The sequence below is a fragment of the Cryptomeria japonica genome, chromosome 9, assembly GCF_030272615.1.
Source record: "Cryptomeria japonica chromosome 9, Sugi_1.0, whole genome shotgun sequence".
In the NCBI taxonomy this organism is placed as follows: domain Eukaryota; kingdom Viridiplantae; phylum Streptophyta; class Pinopsida; order Cupressales; family Cupressaceae; genus Cryptomeria; species Cryptomeria japonica.
In genome coordinates, this window is record NC_081413.1 from 139,136,953 (window position 1) to 139,157,611 (window position 20,659).

At 40.9% G+C, this 20,659-nt stretch overlaps 1 protein-coding gene across 10 annotated transcripts in view; it reads left to right on the top strand.

Moving 5' to 3' along the window:
• LOC131060225 (uncharacterized) overlaps positions 1-20,659 on the top strand; it is a 332,812-nt gene that overhangs the window by 159,990 nt on the left and 152,163 nt on the right. For all 10 annotated transcript variants that reach the window (XM_059211028.1, XM_059211029.1, XM_057993388.2 and 7 more), the window contains one exon: positions 12,785-12,937. In XM_059211028.1, coding sequence (XP_059067011.1) covers positions 12,785-12,937 — 153 coding nt within the window. The remainder of the gene's footprint in view (positions 1-12,784; positions 12,938-20,659) is intronic.

Consider the following 20,659-nt stretch of genomic DNA (forward strand, 5'->3'; position numbering starts at 1 on the left):
CATGGGTGCGCTGCTGCTCTAACTCTGTCTCCAATGCAGGGATGTGAGTGGCCAACTCCTCCTTAGCCCTATCCTCCCTGAGCTGAGTCTCTCAAAGCTCGAGATACCTATCTCGTACAGCCTGCTCAATCCGTCTGGCCACAAACTGTGTCTGACTCCCTCCGGCCACCTCCTGGCTCTGCCACTCTGCTCGCATCTCTAGAAGATCAAGCGTCGGCCATCCATGCTGTTCAAAACACTACTGAAATGCCACTACTACTCCAGATGTAGCAAACGCAAGGAGTCTCCGCAAAGTGAGCTGTCTGATAGACTCCTCTACTGTCGAGGCAACTAGTAACTGAACCTCCTCCTCCATCCTGGCTAAGAACTGCACCATGGCAGTAGGTCTCCCCTCTCCAATCCGTCCAACCTGATGCTGCTGCTGCGGTGATACTGCCCCCCTCCTCCACCAGCGGTGTCTTTCTATTGCCCTGCTTTCTAGTGCCACTGTCCAAGTCGATAACCCCTGGAGGTGAAGCGTCAGGAATTGATGGAGGCAGTGTTTCGAGTGAGGAGTTTCCGAGAGCGGTAGTTGCAGGCTGAGTAGGACCTCCGATACCCCGATTGCTCGCACAGGCTTCACTCGCATAGCGGGCTCGCCTGGAGGAAATTGCTTGCGAAGAACGACGCCAACAGATCCTCCTACAGTATGAAGAAAACAACCGTCGTTGGGAAGCGCAACAGGATGGCATGCGACGGGACACTTGAACCTTGAGCCGTACGGGGCGGAATAAAGAACACTCATTGTAATAATTATGTCATATTGTTGACATAGACTTGTATCCCACAGGATGAATGAATAAAAGTGTTCTACTTTTTATATGTCGATATATATAAAGCCGTACGGGAATTAATGCCCAATACATTGAATAAAGACAAAAATAAGCAAGAGTATATAGATGAATGTGCAGTAGCCCAACGTGCCTTGATCGTTGAACAGCAATTGGAAAGGCGACGGAGGTATAAGTGAAGGGAGGAGGAACGCTCCGAAGGGGACGGTGAGGCCGACGATCACCCACAGAGTCGGGAGGAATTACTTGCGGAAACCCGCCGCAGGATAGAGTGTACTAAAACTCAGTCGAGGGACTTGAGGGACTTGTCATGCACACCAGAGGCTAGGAAAACTCCATGGAGTGGGGAGGAGGCAAGGGAGGGAGAAGACACCGGGGCTGCCAGGAGTGTCGGAGGGACACCAGGGCACGGCGGTCAAGCACCTCTTACAAGATCTAATCCATCCGGAGTAGGACAGTACCCACCAGTAGTAAAAAGACAAGGCATGGAGCATAAACAAAAACTTCCAAAGTTCCATGGGGACGGGAAAGAAGACCCTGTCCGCCACTGTCGCACTTGTGAAACAATTTGGGGAGCGAATGGGGTTACCGATGAGGACGAGTGGGTAACACAGTTTCCCGCAACCCTAAGGGGCGTGGCCATCGACTAGTTCTCCGATACGGAGAAGGCTAAAATTAGCATATGGCCTGACTTGAAGAAGGAATTTCAAGAAGAGTTTCGTCTCCTAAGAGAAAATAATGAGATCGTAGCCGAAATTTACGGCCCGAAACAGAGGAAGAACGAGACGGTTCGAACCTACAGCCGGCGGCTCAAAGAGCTGCTAGGAAAAATGGAGAACGAGCCCATAGACAGATTGAAAAAACGGTGGTTCGTGGAAGGTCTGAAGACGTCTCTGAGACGGAAAATGAAGATCGTACCTCCCTCTTCATATATCGATGCCTATAATATGGCAATGGATTTAGAAAGCGAGCAGAAGACGTCCAAAAAAAAGAAAAAGAAATCCTCGTCAGACGACTATTCCTCTTCTGACAAAAGCAGTAGCAGTGATGACGAGTCTAATCGGAAGGTACGGGCTCTCTAGAAAGATATGGAGCGAATGATGAGAGAGATGAAGGCGACCAAAGGAAGCACAAGCAAAGCCGACGAAGGGGATTTATGGTGCACGGACTGCCGCAACGACGGACACACCAAGGGGTCTTGTCCGAAGAAAGCATTTTGTGATATTTGTCAGATTGCCGGACACCTTACCAAGGAGTGTCCGTACAATATGAGGACCTGTAACCAACAGGTTCTCTTTACGGAACTGTCTGCGCTAGCTTGCACATTCCAGCCTGCGATCAACAACGCGTCGTTTGGCGGCTATCGGAACAACAGGCGAGGAGGAAGAGGCAATAATAATAATAGTAATAATAGAAGCCGAATCCAATACGACGCTAAAGGGCGGCCGATGATACAATGTCGGGCTTGCAACCAATGGGGGCATTTTGCCAGGGACTGTACGGCGGAGGAAGTGCCACAAAAACTTTGCAAGTTGTGCGGTCCGGGGGACCATGACGATGGCAATTGTCCGAAATCTGGAGCAAATTTGTTGAATGTAGAAACGGAGGATGTGCTCGCCATAACAAGATCCAAGACGAAAGTGGCCACTTACCTAGATCCTCGTACGGAAAAACGAAAGGCACTGGAGGCACGAGCGAAACTGGAGAAGGAGATGTCGACGAACAAGGATGCACACGGGCTTGCAGGTACTTCTTGCTCTGAAGCATAAACAAATATTATAAACCAACTGCTACAGGTCAAGATACTCGTCAAAATGAAGGATCTCCTGGAAAGTATGCCACACTTGTGGACGACACTTCTGCAATCCGTACTGATAACCCCAGTCGGCTGACCAACACATGGAAGGGACAACCTTGGCGAGATGGCGGCAGACCCATTAGCCCTGGCGATCAACAATGGTAGACACCCAGCAATGGTGGAAATGGGTATACTGGGTACCATCTTGACCGACACCATTGTCGACGGCGGGTTGGGAGTAAATGTCTTGCCAGAGGAAACATGGAAAAAATTGGGCAAACCTACTCTCTGGCCGTCCACCTTTAATTTATTGGGAGCAGACCAACACGACATCAAGCCGCTTGGCACACTCATGGCGCAGCCAGTGATGATCGGAACACAGCCGTTCGTCTTGAACATTGTGGTCATCCCATTGAAGAAGAAGGGATATGATGCAATCCTTGGCAGAGGATGGCTGGTGGCGGCAAAAGCAAACCACAATTGGAAAAAGAACACCTTGTCCATGGAAAAGGCCGGCAGAAGATATATCATTGACCTCAAAACCCAACTGGTCAGTGAAGAGTTGGCATCAGAGTCAGAGTCTGATGGGGACGACGGTACGGACGAAGGGAAGGATGGTAGGGAACCAGATGACGAAGGCATCTTAGGAATTCAAGCCTGTTCTGAGGACGAGACAGATTCTTTGAGAGGGCTCTTCCATTGGCAAATGGAAGACTATGAATTATTGTACGGGTGCAATGTGTTGGAGATTGAAGAAGAACTTGATGAGAACGAGTTCCCGCTAGAGTACAGACAATACAAGGAAGGGGATGCCCCTGTGGATGACGCACTAGCGCACCAGTTCGACAAGAGTAAGCCCATAAGGTACGAGGAATCCGCACTTAAAATTACAAACCTTGGAGAAACTTCAGAACAGAAAAATATTCTGGTCGGCGACGACTGGAATCCGGTCTTGAAGACGGCGGCGTTCAAAATTTTCACAGAGTACAAGGATGTGTTCGCCTGGACGTATAAAGACCTCAAAGGGGTACCACAAGAACTTTGTGTACACCGGATCCCTCTGGTTCCTGGAGCCGTGCCTGTACAGAAGCGGCCATATAGGATGAACAAAAATTATGCCGCTAGGGTAAATGATGAAATTGACCGCATGCTCGAAGCAGGAATCATCTTCAAGGTCCAGACCAGTGAATGGGTATCACCCATTGTGATATCCTTGAAAAAGGAGGCCGATCAAATAAGAATCCGTGTAGACTTCAGGTGTTTGAATGCTGTCACAATTAAAGATCCATTTCCCATACCATTCACAGACACCATCCTCGAGGAAGTAGCGGGCCATGAAATTTATTCATTTATGGATGGATTCTCCGGATATAATCAAATTTCCATTGCAGAGGAGGACAAATTGAAGACCACCTTTGTCGTAGAAGATGGCGTCTACGCATACAACCGGATGCCATTCGGGTTGTGCAACGCGCCAGCTACCTTCCAACGGATAATCCTCCATATTTTCGACAAAATGTCCGTAGGAAACTTCAAAGCATTCTTGGACAACTGGTCCATTTACAGCACTAAAGAGGCACATCTCGCCGCACTTGGCGAATGCATGGAAAGATGTCGATGAGCCCGCCTCGCCCTAAATCCCAAGAAATGCAGATTTATGGTGCCTCAAGGCAAGTTACTAGGGCACATCATCTGCAGGGCCGGACTGAAGACTGACCCTGACATGGTACGGGTCATTGTGGAGATGGAGGCGCTTGACGATGTCACTAGCTTCAAGTCATTTCTTGGACACATTGGGTATTATAGGCGGTTTATTAAGAACTTTGCCCAAGTATCATACCCACTTGATATGCTGACACGAAGGGGGGAGCCGTACATTTGGGGGACGGCCCAAGAAGAGACTTTCCAGGAGTTAAAGTCATGGTTGGTAGGTGCGCCAATCCTGACAAATCCAGACTGGGACAAAGAGTTCCATGTACATGTCGACGCATCCAACTTTGCCATAGGGGCCACACTGGCGCAGGTTGGCAGCGACGGGCTGGACCACCCAGTGTATTTTGCAAGCCGACTCTTGTCAAAAGCAGAGAAGAATTACAACACGACAGAGAGAGAAGCCCTCGGGATGGTATACTCCGTCCAGAAATTCCGACATTACCTATTGGCGACACCATTCACATTTTATGTGGATAACCAGGCGTTGATGTACCTGGTGAACAAGCCAATCATCCAAGGGCAGATTAGCCGATGGCTGTTGCTGTTACAAGATTTTACATTCAACATCATCATCAGACCTGGCAAGAGCCATGTCATCGCCGACCAGCTATCACGGATCAAGTCTGGAGAGTCGGCTGAAGGTGTTAACGAGGATTTTTCGGACGCCCATCTCTTCCACATTGCCGTCCTTCCTGCCTGGTACACGAGTGTGGGCGAATACCTGTCAACTTCAAAATTTCCTAAGGTAATGTCGTTAGGCGAAAGACGAAAACTTGTACTAAGAAGCAGAACGTTCCAACTTATAAATGGCCTTCTCTACAAGATGGGACCTGACCAGATCCTACGACGATGCGTCTTGGAAGAGGAAATCCCAGGAGTCCTGAGAGAAGCACATGAAGGGGTCGTAGGAGGACACATGGGACCGGACACGACGGCAAGGAAAGTCTTACTAGCAGGCTTATGGTGGCCGACAGTGCATAATGACGCCAGAGAATGGGTGACAAGTTGTGATACATGTCAACGCGTTGGATGATCGTTAAAGAGGGATTTATGCCACTCAACCCGTTGAATGCTCAAGAGCTGTTCGAAAGATGGGGGTTGGACTTCATTGGTCCGTTGAAACCAAGCCGGGCCCGACGATGTAGATACATTGTCGTGGCGACCGAATACTTGACCAAATGGGTTGAAGCAAGGGCCTTGGTAGACAACTCCGCCGTTAGTACGGCGAGATTCATTTATGAACAGATTATCACCCGGTACGGAATACCTATATAGTTGACAAGTGATAGAGGAGGGCACTTCGTAAACCACATTATCCGGCTGTTGACAACCGAATTCAAAATTTTCCATTCTCTATCAAGTCTGTACTATCCTCGGGCAAATGGCCAGGCTGAGGCGACCAACAAAATCATGGTGTCAGTAATTTATAAGTTCTGCGGGGTTGAGAAGGAAGACTGGGAGGAGCGTCTACCGTCGGTACTTTGGGCGTACCGAACAACTTACAAGGTAAGCACTGGGCAGACACCATTCCAATTAATGTACGGCCAGGAGAGGCTGTGGTGCCAGTGGAATTCATGGTGCCAAGTCTCAGAATTGCCATTGACAACAAGTTAGGCGACATGGAAAGCCTCCGGGAGAGACTATACGCCCTGAATAAGTTGGATGAAAGACGGACGATGGCACAGTGGGCGACGGAGACAGCTCAGCAACGACGGAAAGCTTGGCACGACAAACATTTAAGAAGGATGCAGTTCACCCCGGGGCAATTGGTATGGAAGTTTAACGGTCAAAATGAAATTAAGCCAAGCAAGTTCAGGGTAAAATGGCTAGGTCCCTTTAAGATTCGCGAAGTTGGCGCAAATGGAGCCATCAAGCTGTGAACGATGGACGGGATGGAGGTGCTTGATGCTTTAAATGGCTCCAAGTTGAAAATCTATCATCAACGGAGGCAAGAGACGAGGTCTGCCCAAGCGGATAGGTAAGTGCGGTGGTATGGAAATGACCGTATGGTAGGTCCGTACGACCCCGTACGGTGCCGTAGGAAAAAAAAAAAAAACGGAAAATTAAAAAATTAAAAAAATATATAAAAATGCTGTCAGTGGGTTCGTACGGCCGTACGGTATGGTTTTTTAAATTTTTTTAAAAAAAATCCGTACGGTCGTACAGAAAAAGGCCGTACAGATGTCCAGAATTGAGTTAAAAAAAAAAAAAGAGTAAAAAAAAATAAAAAAAATGTAAAAATAAAAAAAAATAAAAAATCCCTACAGTCGTACGGAGAAGGCTGTACAGACGTACGGAATTGAGTTTAAAAAAAAGAAAAAGAAAAAAGGGACGTACAGAAAAAAGTAAAGTTATTTTTTTGTCATTAAGTGTTTTATATGGCATGAATACTCAGGAAATTGCCAAGTTAGAAAATTGTCGGGTGATAGCCGTACAATCAAATCAGCTGTACCACATTAGCAAGGCAAATCCGTACAAAACGAAAGACAGTTAAGGCTCGAAACAGTTACAAATCGAACCCCAGACAAGGAATTTTTATTTTATTTTGATTAATGGCAACTGAACCTAGGGGATTGAAAAAGCTAGACTGGAGGAAGAAATTGCAAGAAAGAGAAGAGCAAACCAAGAAGGAAGCCAGAAAGAAACCTGTTGTAGCAATGGGCGACCGAGACAAGGGCAAAGCAATTGCACAGGATGCAGGAAAGGGAAGAGTTACGTAGGTCACCGCAAATACAATTCTATTCGAGGGTTTGGCTGGAACGGTGCGCAGGCAATGGTGGGAAAATGCCACAAGCCCGTCAGATATTGAGGTAAAAATTGAATTAACAAAAGCTAGGGTCCATGATGTTATTTAGATGCCCATTTTTAATATTAAGGAATTCGAACCCTGCCTACGACAAATGATTAAAACATATGATCCTGAACTTCGCACATCGTCATTCAATTTCCAGCACACTGACATCATTGTTTCATTTAACCCTGATGATTTTGAGAGAGTATTTGGCATTCCTGACAAGGGTAAAACGATTGACAAAAAGGTAACAAAGTTGTCCGAGGAAAGAAGAACCCAGCTATTAAAAGAAATGTGTAGGGACAACTTGACTACAGAAGAATGGAGTCGCATCCTGGATCCGAAGGGAAGAGGTCTAAAGAAGACATTTTTAAAATCTAGCATCTAGCAATGTTTACTTGACGTAGTACAGAGCAGGCTGACTGGCACTAGCAGAGCGTCGGACGCGGTAGTACCTATGATTGCATTGATGACCAAGGACTCGCTAATATATAAAGGTGATCGGTCAGTTACCCGGTGTCAATTGTCGACAACCAACGGGTTAACTGCCGTCATTAACTCTAATTACATTAAATGTCTTATTGCTTAATTACTCGACAACATTTTAACCCGTTGGTTGTCGACAGTTGACATCGGGTAACTGACTGGTCACCTTTATATATTAGCGAGTCCTTGGTCATGGAGACAGGGTTAGTATGGTCAATGTCATTGTATTGACATTATTATCAATCAATAAAGATCTGAGTTTCTTTATATTCTGTCATGTTGTATTCTGTCATGTCTATTATTTCTGCAATGCATTGAATTACACTTTATGGGCAAAACAACACCCGCCCTAGCTCTGGGGGACGTCCGTACGTCCTGGGGATGGCTGGGGACGGCTGGGATGTCCCCAATCCGTCCCAGGGACGGCCAGACGTCCCCCATTCTAAGGCCCTTTAAAAATATTAAAAAAATTTAAAAAGTTGTATTTTTAATTTTTTATTTAAATTTTCTAATAGAGGCCCCTTATTAATTCAAATTGTTATTAAAAATTAAAACAATTAAAAGATAACATTAATTAAATTTTAAATTTATTAATTTAATTCATAATTTTGACAATGAAACTATATGGCAGCAGTGTAGCCTTTGGGCATTTTGACACAGAGATTAGAAAATCTCCAAACTCGGCGAGTCAATAGAAAAATAACTCCCAACGCCTTTATTAAAGAATAAGATTTTTTGGCCTCGCGGGGTGCTGCCCCTTGACCTCGCCCTATATCGCGATAGGGAGCGCGCAAGGGGCGCTGCCCCCAAACCCCTGTTGAAAAATATGGGGGGAAACTACGTCGATAGAAGTAGGGAAAATATAACCTCCGAGTCTATTGACATGCATATTGACAATGTGAATGAATTGAAATTCTGATTTATGAATGCATAATTGCATATTGTCTATTGAGTATTAACAATGTTGTATGTTCAGAATTTACATTCTAAAATGTTTTCAACTTTTCATAGTATCATACACATGCTATATCCATGTTTTATTGTTTTCATATGAATAAAATGTATCTATGCATGCTTTATCCATGTTTTCATATGAACATTTAGAATTTTGAAATTTTCCTATATATTTTAAATTTTTCCTATATTTTATATAGCCGTCCTCTTTGCCGTCCCCCGCCGTCCCCAAATTTGGCAAAAAAAATTGCCGTCCCGAAAACGCGTCCCGCCGTCCCCGTCCCGGAAACTCGGGGTAACTTTGAAATTAATGCCTAGGAATTATAAATAGTGGAACATTGATATGGAAAATACTTTAATCCTCTCCTCAATAATTTGTGGAAGATGGTTGAGACAAAACATATCCCATATTAATGCCACAAATTTGGTAGAATTTACCAAGAAAGATAAGCAAGCTTTGGCTTTAATAAATTCTACATGTTCATCCCAAGTTAGAATACACATTGAAGCATTTAAATGAAAATCCTGGAAAGCATGGAAGTCATTGCTTGATTTCTATGAACAACCTGCATACAAAAGGATTTATTTTCTCTTAAAATTTCTTAATACAAATTAGGTGATGAAGAGGATGTTGGAGATTATGTGTCTCCATTTGAAGCCATCAAGCAAGCGTACTGTAAAATTGGAGGAAGCTTTAAAATGATAGGTTCATTTCTAGGATCCTTAATAGCCTTATTTCCAAATTAAATCGAGTCAATATTGATATTGTTTGTGAACTTATTCACGATGTGTGCCGTTAGCTAAGAGAAAGAATGCTTACAAAAATGAAGAAGCCTATGATGTAGTCACACAACACAAACATAAAGCTATGCAAAAAGAAGTGCAAAATAGTACTCCGTGGAGAAGGCAAGCAAGGATTTTCACCATTCCTTCTGTACTTGGGTGTTTAGAAACGAAAGCTTTTCTGTTAGGAAGTTATGGTCTGTCAAGAATCAATATCCAGTCATAATGTCTAAGATGACAAGTAGGCAATACCACTGGATGCTTCTCATCCATAATAGTGTAACAGGTGAGGTTAACTAATCAGTATAGATGCTTTGAATTTACAAGATACATTTATAGTTGGAAATTGGAATGGTGGTGACCTCAGAGTCATGATTCTATTTGCATATTTACTAAAAACTTTGCCCTAGCATTTTCATGCGAAGGCCTCAACTGGTGAAAACGAGAAGGGGATGAAGTTATAAGGTAAAGAGTACTGGTCAACCAGTACATCCAATAAGGGTTTAGAGGGCATATTGGGAACCAAAATGGCACATGGGATGATGTTGGGAGGGGGGGCGCGTGGGAATCTGTATAACAAACTTTTACTTTTTCAACTTAATATTATAAGCAGATAACTTTATCTCAAAACGTATTCATTGCATACTAACATTCACATGCGATCTAACTATTATGAACATGATATATATATGGAAACCCTTACTGGAGAAAACCACACCAAAATAGCTTCCTTATATACAAGTTACTCTTTTACAAATTCGTAAGTATCAACCCACTAGAGGCACCAACCCCTCATTCTAATTTGTGAGCACTTGCCCACTAGAGACACCAGTTCCTCATTCTGTTTAGAGGCACCAACCCCTCATTCAAATTCCATCTTTTAATGGATAATGGATTATCCTATTCTTCACTAGTTCGCTATGGCTCACTTCTTCATAATGTCATAATCTCCTTCTCAAATCTGCTATATCTTGATCATAAATCTGCCACAAAAAGCTGATCACAATTTCCTTATAAATCTGCCATAAAAACTATTCACAATACTACTCTTGAATCCTTTTTCAAATCTGTATATGCTTTCTCTTTCAATTCTTCATCCAAGGCTGCTCGAATTTGACTAATATATCCTTTTACGTCACTCACATGTATCCCTCACATTCCACAAACTTCAATTTATATCTTCATAATTCTGCTAATATTATTCTTTATGATCATACACATACTCCCTTGTTCAAATCTGCCTACAACATAATTATGTATATGTTGTTACTCTTAAAAATCTGCTCTTTCTATGGACTGATTTTTCTCTCACTGCATCTCATTACACACCTTCACTGCACACCCAACACATTACTCCACACAGCTTCCACTCTCTTAAATATATTCTTTTATTTCAATACACCACACACATCTCCATCTTTTACTATCTCCATTTATACCTCGCAAGAGATGTATTTTATTTGAAAGACATGCCTCTTCCAAGAGAAGCGATAACCTTGGGGATATTACTTTTCTTAAACTTAACTCTAATTAAACAAATCGCACCTCTTCATATGTATTGCTGCCTTTTTAATGCTCGCAAATATTAATTATTAAGATAAACCACCGCCTTTATGACAAGTATTTTTCTTAATAAAATCATCTCTTAATCGTGTCCTTTCATGAAGATGAAATCGCACCACTCTATAACCAAGACAAATTTGTCTTATATGCAGCATATTTGTCTTATATGTAGCTGCCACCCTTGGGAATATTTGACTTATTGAAATCTTTTATTGTCTAATTACTAGTCACTGCTGTTATTGTCTTGTGTAGTACCTTAATTAATATTCACATGACCTTCATAGAAATCGTTGCTTTAGACTTTTCTTGATTTCTCTTTTTCCTGTTTTGTCTTATTTTGATTTGTCTTTCTGTTTTGTCTTGTTTTCTTTTTGTTTTATTTGACTTTGTCTTATGATAATTGGTGGCTGTGTGGCTGTATGTTTCTACTGTAATAAATTATCTTTTTCTTTGTCTATTAATTCTGAACCTGCTCAGTGCTTATATTAAACAATCTTAATTCTGGGAATCTGAACCTGCTCATTGTTTATAATAAACAATCTTAATTCTGACAAGACGAACCAGCTTATAGTTTGTCTATCTCATTATAAAATAATCATTGTTTTTGTTTATCCATTAACAGTATTGTCCATCACTTTCTATCAAATAAGATTCTTTCTGTAATGGTGATTCCACTTCATCATCATTGCTGCTTTTTCTTTCTGTATTGTTATGCATTATCACTATGCATCATTATATTTATTTATTTCTCTTCATGCTGTCCTCTTTGTTCCATATCTCTTCATAATTGGTATTTCTTAGCATTGCTTTAACATCACAAGGCCATCGATCTGAACACTGTATGCTATCTGTTCTATGTAATCAACCTTCCTAGTCAGTTCTATCATGTTATAAAATTGGCCAGAGTTGTTATGAATTTACTTCAAAAACTATCCCCATAAATTGATATATTATTCTAATTTTATGAATCTACTTTGAATTGCCTTATAAGACTGATCCAAGTTACTTTAAATATATTACTTTAATTGCTCAACACTCTTGGACTGATATCCATGATGATGATAATCTTGTCAATACACTTTCAATGTGTTGTAACAATCTTGTCCATATATCAATGATATTATGCTTAGACAACAAAACCCTTCTTGACATCAATGACAACTTGTCTATGACGTTGTCTTCTTACCTTTTTGACATCAATGAAAATATTTCCAACAGATGCTAGATGTTTACAATTGAAAGAGGTTTTGGACTATGATAGTCACTCAAACCATCAGCTGTTGCTCTACAAACAAATGCAATTCTACACCTATGGGGTTCTTTCGGCACATTTTCAAGTAGTATTGATTAACTAAAGAAGGGTGAGCAAGGCATTATATATAATAGTGCTTTAGCAGGCCTGACGAAGGTTCTTCAAAATCACTCTCCCAAATAAGCATAATCTTTGTAATACTTTAAGACATGTTTGCAAATAATTTGATAAGGAATTATGGGTGTTGTAACTTTTTTTTGTATAGTTATTTTCCTCTAGAGGATTTGAATTAATTAATTTGGCCCTATTGTGTGTGATTGTTGTTTTATATTTCTTTACATGTAGTTCCCATTGTTATGCTGCATGGGAGAAGTAGTCGTGGATGGATACTGCTTTTAATAATTTCATTTTTACATACTTAAATTCAGTGATATGAAGGTTTTAAACAACAATTGTGCATTGTGGGAATTTATTTCCTGAGTTGTTTTCTTCATAGATTGAGCAATTCCAGAACAGTTTTTTTGAAGGACATAGTTGATCTAAGGTATAATTATGAATGGTTATAATTGATGAAAGCTAATTAAAGTTGACAATGAGACGTGGTTATTCTCCAGGTCCTCACAGAAAGAGATCATTGTTACTGTGTGATCCTAAATGCAGATGGTGGAGCAGCATTTCCTCTAGATAATTTTACTCTGGAATTTAGCTCTGGCCAAAGTTCAAATGTTGGACAGATTGGTGAATCTCCAAATACTTCAGGTTCTAAGGTTTAAATTCTCACATGCTTGTAGGATAAATATATACCTTTTTTTGATGCTTCTACCTTTACAAATTTTGAAAGACTTTTATATGCTTATATGTTTTACTAGCTAATTTTTAGAATTCCAATATGTATTGAAACTGAATTGAGGTTTGGATATAAAGGCGATGATAGATTTTAGGTTACTGCTTGGAAAGCTAACAATTTGGTGTATGAGGCTTGTAATGTCCCTACTAGTTAGAGATCATTGTCCTGTAAATCAGATTGTTAGAACACAACAAAAATATATACATAACTAATCTAATTACCAATTAAAGTTCAATTACTTAAGTAACACTAATTTCAATTCTTAAAAATAAAAAGGATACGAATGCCATACGGAGATATGTCCTTAGGCAGCTGTGAAGCTTGCCTTCTTGGAACCCATCTTGGTTCCAAGCCATCCAGGAAATCGAAAGTGAATTCGATTCCTGTCTTGGATGTAATTTCTTACACCCAAGCCATCCAGGAAATCGAAGGTTAATTCGATTCCTGTCTTGGATGTAACTTCTTACACCCAAGCCATCCAGGAAATCGAAGGTTAATTCGATTCCTGTCTTGGGTGTAATTTCTTACACCCAAGCCATCCAAGGAAGACCATATGTCAATTCCTTGCCTTGGATGATGCATCTCATCATCCAAGTCCATCAGAGGGGACCGGCCAGATCCGTCTCTTCTTGGATGAACTTAGTCAACCAAGCCATATATATGCATATAGATATTCAGTATATACTGCCTACCAGGGATTATCATAATCCCTCCATTAGGCTAAGGGATTTTCTTCCCTATAGCCTCCATCATATAATCACATTAATATTACATTTTATAATTCATTACTGTTTTCCATTCCATAATTTACGTCTTCATTTACATATTCTTTAATCTTTCTAATGATCCTAAATATACATACATATTCTACATAGATTCCTATCTTTATTGCTACATTCATATAAGTAATCATTAGAGATATATGTATTCATAAAAATGCATTAATATATATGTGTGTGTGTGGCACGCACGTCCACACACATATATACCTTAAGACTTCTTAACCCTTCTTACTTGTACGCAGATTGTAGCCTGTGGTTGGAGTTTGTACTGTTGATGTCGCCTGCAGATTGGGAGGCATACCACAAAGAACACAAATGTTACTTCCTGTAACTTGATAACAATTCTGATCTGATCTTATCAATGGTGATGTCACTAGATGCTTTTGATTCCTTCCCTTTATATCTCTCAATTTGAGGGAGAGGTCACACCTCTTCATCATGTATGCCCTTTGGCAAGAGACATACCCTTTCACCATTAGCACCCTTTGAAAGAGTGCAACTCTTCATTATTTCTACCATTTGAAAGGGACACTACCTTTCATAATCAGATCTGCACTTATTATTTAAATCATGTCTGCACTTCTCATTACCAAATTATCCCACCTCTCAAATGATGTTTTCTTCTCCCTTTTATATATCATTGTTGAAGGAGTCAAAAATTTTCCTTTCACGTCTTTAAACTTTTCCTTTCACGTCTTTTGACTTTTCATTAACTTAATTAATTTTTAATTAATCATATTTAATTATATCATTTTATATTTTAATTTTATTATTATCATTTATTATTAAATTCTATTTCAAAGTGGGGATATTACAAGGCTTCCCTTGACTTCCCTTGTGGAGGCTACAAGTGGAATTGCTTTTCCATTTACCTTGTATAATGCTTACCACGGTGTACAATACTACCCCACTCTGGATATTCTCAAGGGTTCATGAAATTTTTTTCTTATAAGAAGCTTCAAAGGAAACACCATAATTTTGCTTTGTCTCAAATAAAAGGAAAGTCAATCATAAATTTTTCTCTAATAGCAATGGTTGAAATCCTGCATAGAGGGAGGGAAGCCTTACCTTTGAACCATTGATAAGATACTACATACATTAAAAGGAAACCCTCAGTGATATCATATACAAGGAGAATAGCACTGGGTTTCTCGTTCCATCCATGTATGAGTTCCTTGACCCAATATTTCCTGTCGTTTCTATCATTTATATGCAACTTACTCTTTGCTGGTTGGACTCGTAGACTTGCTGAATTAGATACTACATTACAAAAATAAGGCATAATTCTATGAATTAAGCATGGAATATTTTTCCCTTGAAACTGTTCAATGCTTCTTGCTACAGGCAAAGCATGTTCGCAATGTAAAACAAAATAAGTACTATTGAGGAGAATGCCTTAAACTAGCAGTGCCATTCTCTGGCCCTGTTTTGATCTTTAAGTATCTGTGTGGAAAACAATTCTGTCAAGTTTCATGGAATGAAGTTACAACATTAGAAGTATATCTTTATCTTTTTTAGTAATATATGATATTAGTATGTTTGTGTAAAATATGTGGAAACAATATTAAGTCCAAGAAAACATTTTAAAAATTATGAGATCAATTTGTCCTAGTAAAATCTGGAATAATATAAATATACATCGACGGCAACACATCCTGTAATGTCCCTTATTTAGTTATTTGGAAAGTAGGGTCAATTATATGTCGATTATTAATTGTCGAGAGATGTCTTTCCTTCATGATACTAATTTTATCTTGCAAATGATATGAATTACGAAATATAACTTTTAACTAGACTTGTGTAGAGTGGATTGCTGTGTTAGATTGACTGTTGATAAGTATGCGAATGCTGTCCACTTATATCTTTGCTATATCTAATGTGTTGATTTACTTGTGCAATTATGAATATGATGATATCACCTTTTATTTGCCTTCAACAATTGCCCTCAAAGAGCGATAACGTTCCTTATGCAACTGGTTATTTGCCTTCGGCAATTGCTCTCAAAGAGCGATCCCCAAAACTGGAATAAGAAATAAAATATAAAACGCATTTTTTTTTTGTAGAGAGCATTTTAAAATACTTGAAAATGGTCGATGGCGACCGGGAGTGGCAGATGGCGATGGGTGGGAGGAAAACTTGAAAATGCATACCGGTTCAGGTTCCAAAATAGTGACAGAGGATGGAACAGGATTCGTCAGGGAGTTGGTGGAGGGTACAGAGGTTTAGAAGGGCAAGCACTTTTAGGGTATACGTCATCAGTTATCTTCGCAGCAATATCAACCGTTCAAAAGACTTTCCAAGCAAAAGGAACCAATCTTTTATATCTGTGAGGATACTTGGCCTGATTATTCTTGTGAACTAGACAAAGACAAAGGGTTTTGAGGTGGATCTCCAATTTAGTAGATCCCATGGGGGTTCCTTGAACAGGCAAATCCCTTCTTTTTTATCTTGGCCAAACACCATACCCTTGCATAAGCCTTCTATTTCATGGCCAAATACTATACCTATGCATAAACCTAGTTTTCAGTCCTACCCAAATAATATTCCCCTTCATGACGATGGGAGCTCTCGATTTTCAGATTCTCAAGGTAGAGTGTTAGAGTATTTGGGTATTTACTTGATTAATTAAACATTATTTGTTTAATTATTTAAGTTCCCTTTATTTCTTTTACACTTAAGCTAACTTTAGGTGCATATAATTAATTATTTTAATTAATTATTATGTGCAAACCTAGGTTTTCACTTTTAGGGTTTCGTGACCTATTAAAGGTTGAGTTCTTTCTTTTCATTGTAAGAATCACATTACATATTTTTGTGAATATTGAGCTCTCTCTTTTTGAGCATATTCTCTGTGTATTTGTTTTTTTGTATTTGCTTCCTTGCTTCTCCTTGTAACAGGTTTTTCAGCTTGCAGAGATTATTTGGGCTCCTGTGGTGTTGTATTTTCTCAACTCCTATATGGTATCAGAGCTTCAGATCTGCAGCTACCTGTTCTTGTTTTGAGAATTTTTGCTTTGGAAGCAGATCTGGGGTTTTAGGAATTTTTTATGTACCTAGGGTTTGACCTTTTTTTCTGAGCACTTTGGGCCTCAACGGACCTCACCATCGTGCTCAGAAGGCCCAAAAACTCCTATGGTCATATAAAATTCGACCTATTTTGGTTCCTGAGCCTCTGGGAGCATTTTTTCTCTAGATCTAGACCGTACGACCCTGACACATAGTTCGAGATTTTTTTTTTTTCAAAAAAAATAAATATTTTGCCTTTTAACGGCATGCAGGCCAGATTTTGATTTTTTATTAAAAAATCTTCAAAAAAATGAAAAGGTGAATAGGTTTTTTAAAAAAAAATATATTTTTGGCAAGAAAATTTTTTTTGGGGGGGGCTTCCCACGGTACGCAGGGTACCGTGGGGCCCTTGCCATGTTGCAGGCCCCGGTACAGCCGTCGCCGACAGCTTTCCCTGCCGGCCCCCGGCCACCGGTCTCCTGCTGGCCCCGGCTCCCTGCCTCCGGCTGCCGCCGCTGCAGCGCCCTCGACAGACCTGTTTCCTGCTCCCCGGCCGCCGCCTGCTCCCTAGCCACCACCTACTTCCGGGCCGTCACCTGCAGCCCGCCGCCCCAGCGGCGCTCGCCCGGCCGCCGCCCCGCCCGACCTTTTTTTTCCGGCCGACCACCGCCCAGCCACCGGGGCGCCACCCGGCCGCCACCCACTGGCCACCGGACCACCGCCCAGCCACCAAACTCTCTTTTTTGCCTTTGTCACGAGGGGTTTGGTTTTTTGGCTCTATCTTGGGCATACGGAGTCGTTTTTTCGAAAACGAATAGGCGTCGGAAAGCTGGTTTCGAGCCGGACCTCATGGTGTTGGTAATTTTTTCCAATTTTGTTGTTTGACTGTGTTTTTTTCCAGTCAAAGTGAGGTCTTGTTTTTGCACTCCGGGAGCCATAGAATGAGCATCCGACCTCCGTTTTTCAAAAACTTTATATTTTCGGAAAGCGTGTGCTGTGTCCTTTTCAGCCATCTGAGTTTTATTTCCAGATTCTTTTGCATGCATATTTTATTCAGTTTTTTGCTTTTCAGCACTCTGGTGGATATCGTGGTTGTTTCAGGTCCTGGGATTTCTTCTCTGAGTAGGATGTCTCTTTTTTGGTTCACGTTTCTTTTTCCAGTCTTCTTATCATTGTAGCTTGTATTTATGCAAACGCATTGACATAAAGTGCCATCATGCATTGTTTACTTGGGATCTTGCACATCGTGTGTCTTGTTGTACATGCACTATTGATCAAGTGCCATGAGGGGGTTGATGTTTGCCTGTTGTTTGCCATCTTCCTTTGTCCAGTGAGTGTTCCTTCCACGACATTTACCTCATGATGTGTGTCAAGTGAGTGTTCCTTCTACGACACCCTGTACTTTTCTCAGCACCTTTGATGTTCCTGGTTCTTCGTCATGTAGTTCTTGTTGGCTGTTCTGTTCAGTGTACCTATCCCTCTCCCTCTTCCGCATTATGGGGAGGTTTATCCTGTTGGTTCTAATGCTTCCGTGGTTCGATTGATCAGCTCTTCAGGCTTTGGTTTCTAATGCCATCTGTATCTTCGAGATCACTGTTTGCCTTGTTTGCCATCTGATTCGAGTAGTGTCATTTGAAGGCACTCATACAGATTACAGTTTTCTCTACCTGGTCATATTGTATTTCAGTGGAGGTTCTTCAGATCAGCAGTTATTCTTCGACAGAGTTTGCAGATTCTTCATGCTTCAGTGGTGTTCTTTTCCATCTCTTTTTGGAGTAGAGTTTTGTTCCCCAATGGTTTTCTCTATTTCTCCAGTTTATAGAGATTTCATTGTATTTGGGTACCTGATCAGGCCTTGTTGCTGGGACCCATCTTTATTGCTTTCAGTAGCTGTTCTAGGTTTTAGCTTCTCGCTAAGTCTAGCTTAAGGGGGGGTGTTAGAGTATTCGGATATTTATTTGATTAATTAAACATTATTTGTTTAATTATTTAAATTCCCTTTATCTTTTTTACACTTAAGCTAACTTTAGGTGCATATAATTAATTATTTTAATTAATTATTATGTGCAAACCTAGGTTTTCCCTTTTAGGGTTTTGTTGTGACGTTTTCACACATCGCCCCATTGCAAATGGGGACCCATGTTTTTTGCTTTTTAGGGTTTGTTTTCTAGGTCTTTTAGGGTTTTGTTAGTTAGCCTTTGCATTTTGAGTGTTGTCGGGGAGATCAATAGGATAGCAAGTCCGGCTTGAGTGATGTCCTGATCCTAAAATTTGGCTAAGTCTGAAAGTCCTAATCCTGAAATTTTGACTAAGTCTGGAAACTGAAAAACCTCAAAAAACTAGATTTTACAATATAACTCTTGGAGGTCTGAAACCACTCTCAAACATCCTGAAAGTATATATGGAATATAACTTTAAGAAAGAAGAAAGATAGAAGGAAATGTCACTTATACTTAAATGTTATATTCCATAAAAATTATCCTGATAGAGAGTTCGAAAAGTCAATTTTCGCTCCTGTCCTTCACTGAGGATCCAGAGCAAATTTCGCTCCTGTCCCTCTCCAAGGGACCAAGGCGAAGTGCTCCTGTCCCTCACCAAGGGTCCAGGGCGAAAAGGCTTATTTGAGTCATTCCTGACCTTGTTTGGTCAAATTGGAACATCAAAGGCATGGTGAAGGACGAAATGAGCATGATAGAGCATCGAGACAAGACAATGAAATGATGAAGTTTTTGCCTAGAAGGTCAAATTCGCTCCTGTCCCTCACTGAAGGACCAGAGCGCTTTTCTTTATATGCACAATTTTAGACCTTTTTTGGACATTAACTTTTATTCATAGCATGAAGTAAGGTGAAATCTTCCCTAGCAAAGGAATTTCGAGATGAAAAGTGAAAAGATTTGGCCTAGAGGACAAAATTCGCTCCTGTCCCTCACTGAAGGACCGGAGCTTGAATTCCAAGTTTGCCTTATCCTTGCAAAATTTAAGTGATTTCGCGATTTGAGGAGGTCAAGAGAAGTATGTTTTATTCGTTGAATATAACTTGAGTGGCCTACAAAGGAAAAATTCAACCCAAGTTGCAAAGGCGCTCCTGTCCCTCTCCAAGGGACCAGAGCGATTTTCAAAAGATGCTCCTGTCCCTCTCCAAGGGACCAGAGCGATTTTCTCACAGGACAAATTTCTGGCAAAGGTAAAGCGAATTTCAAGTTTGAGGTGAATGAAGAAAGGCATAATCGGTCCATTGGAGATAATTTCGAAGACTAGCAAAGCACAAGTGAGCTTATAATTGCAAAATCGCTCCTGTCCCTCTCCAAGGGACCAGGGCGAAAAACACATTAGCCAGCCTTCCTCTCCAAATTGGGACGAGTCCAGGCCAAGGCACAAGTTTGGAATGATATTTAAAGTGCTTCAAGATGGAATGAAGTTGCAAGGACCGCAAAATTCAAAGAAAATGGGCTAGGGCGCTCCTGTCCCTCACCAAGGGACCATGGCGAAATCTTCAAAATGCCTAAGTGCCTAACATTTTGAAATGCTATTTCTTGTTGCCAGGACTCAAGATGAAGTGGGGAGTGATGTTCTACGTCTAGGAAATAATTCGAGGTTGATATGATCAAGAGTTTGTGCAATGAACCAAAAAGTCGCTCCTGTCCCTCACCAAGGGACCAGGGCGAAAATGTCCTGAGGAACACTCCTTCCAAAGATCGAATAGATTAAACTCAAAATTCCAAACAAGAATCCCATTTTGGACGTCCAGGAAGAGATTTTGAACGTGAAAGCAAGGAATACAAGGCCAAAATGAAAAAGCGCTCCTGTCCCTCTCCCAGGGACCAGAGCGAGGTTATTAACAAATTGATATTTTT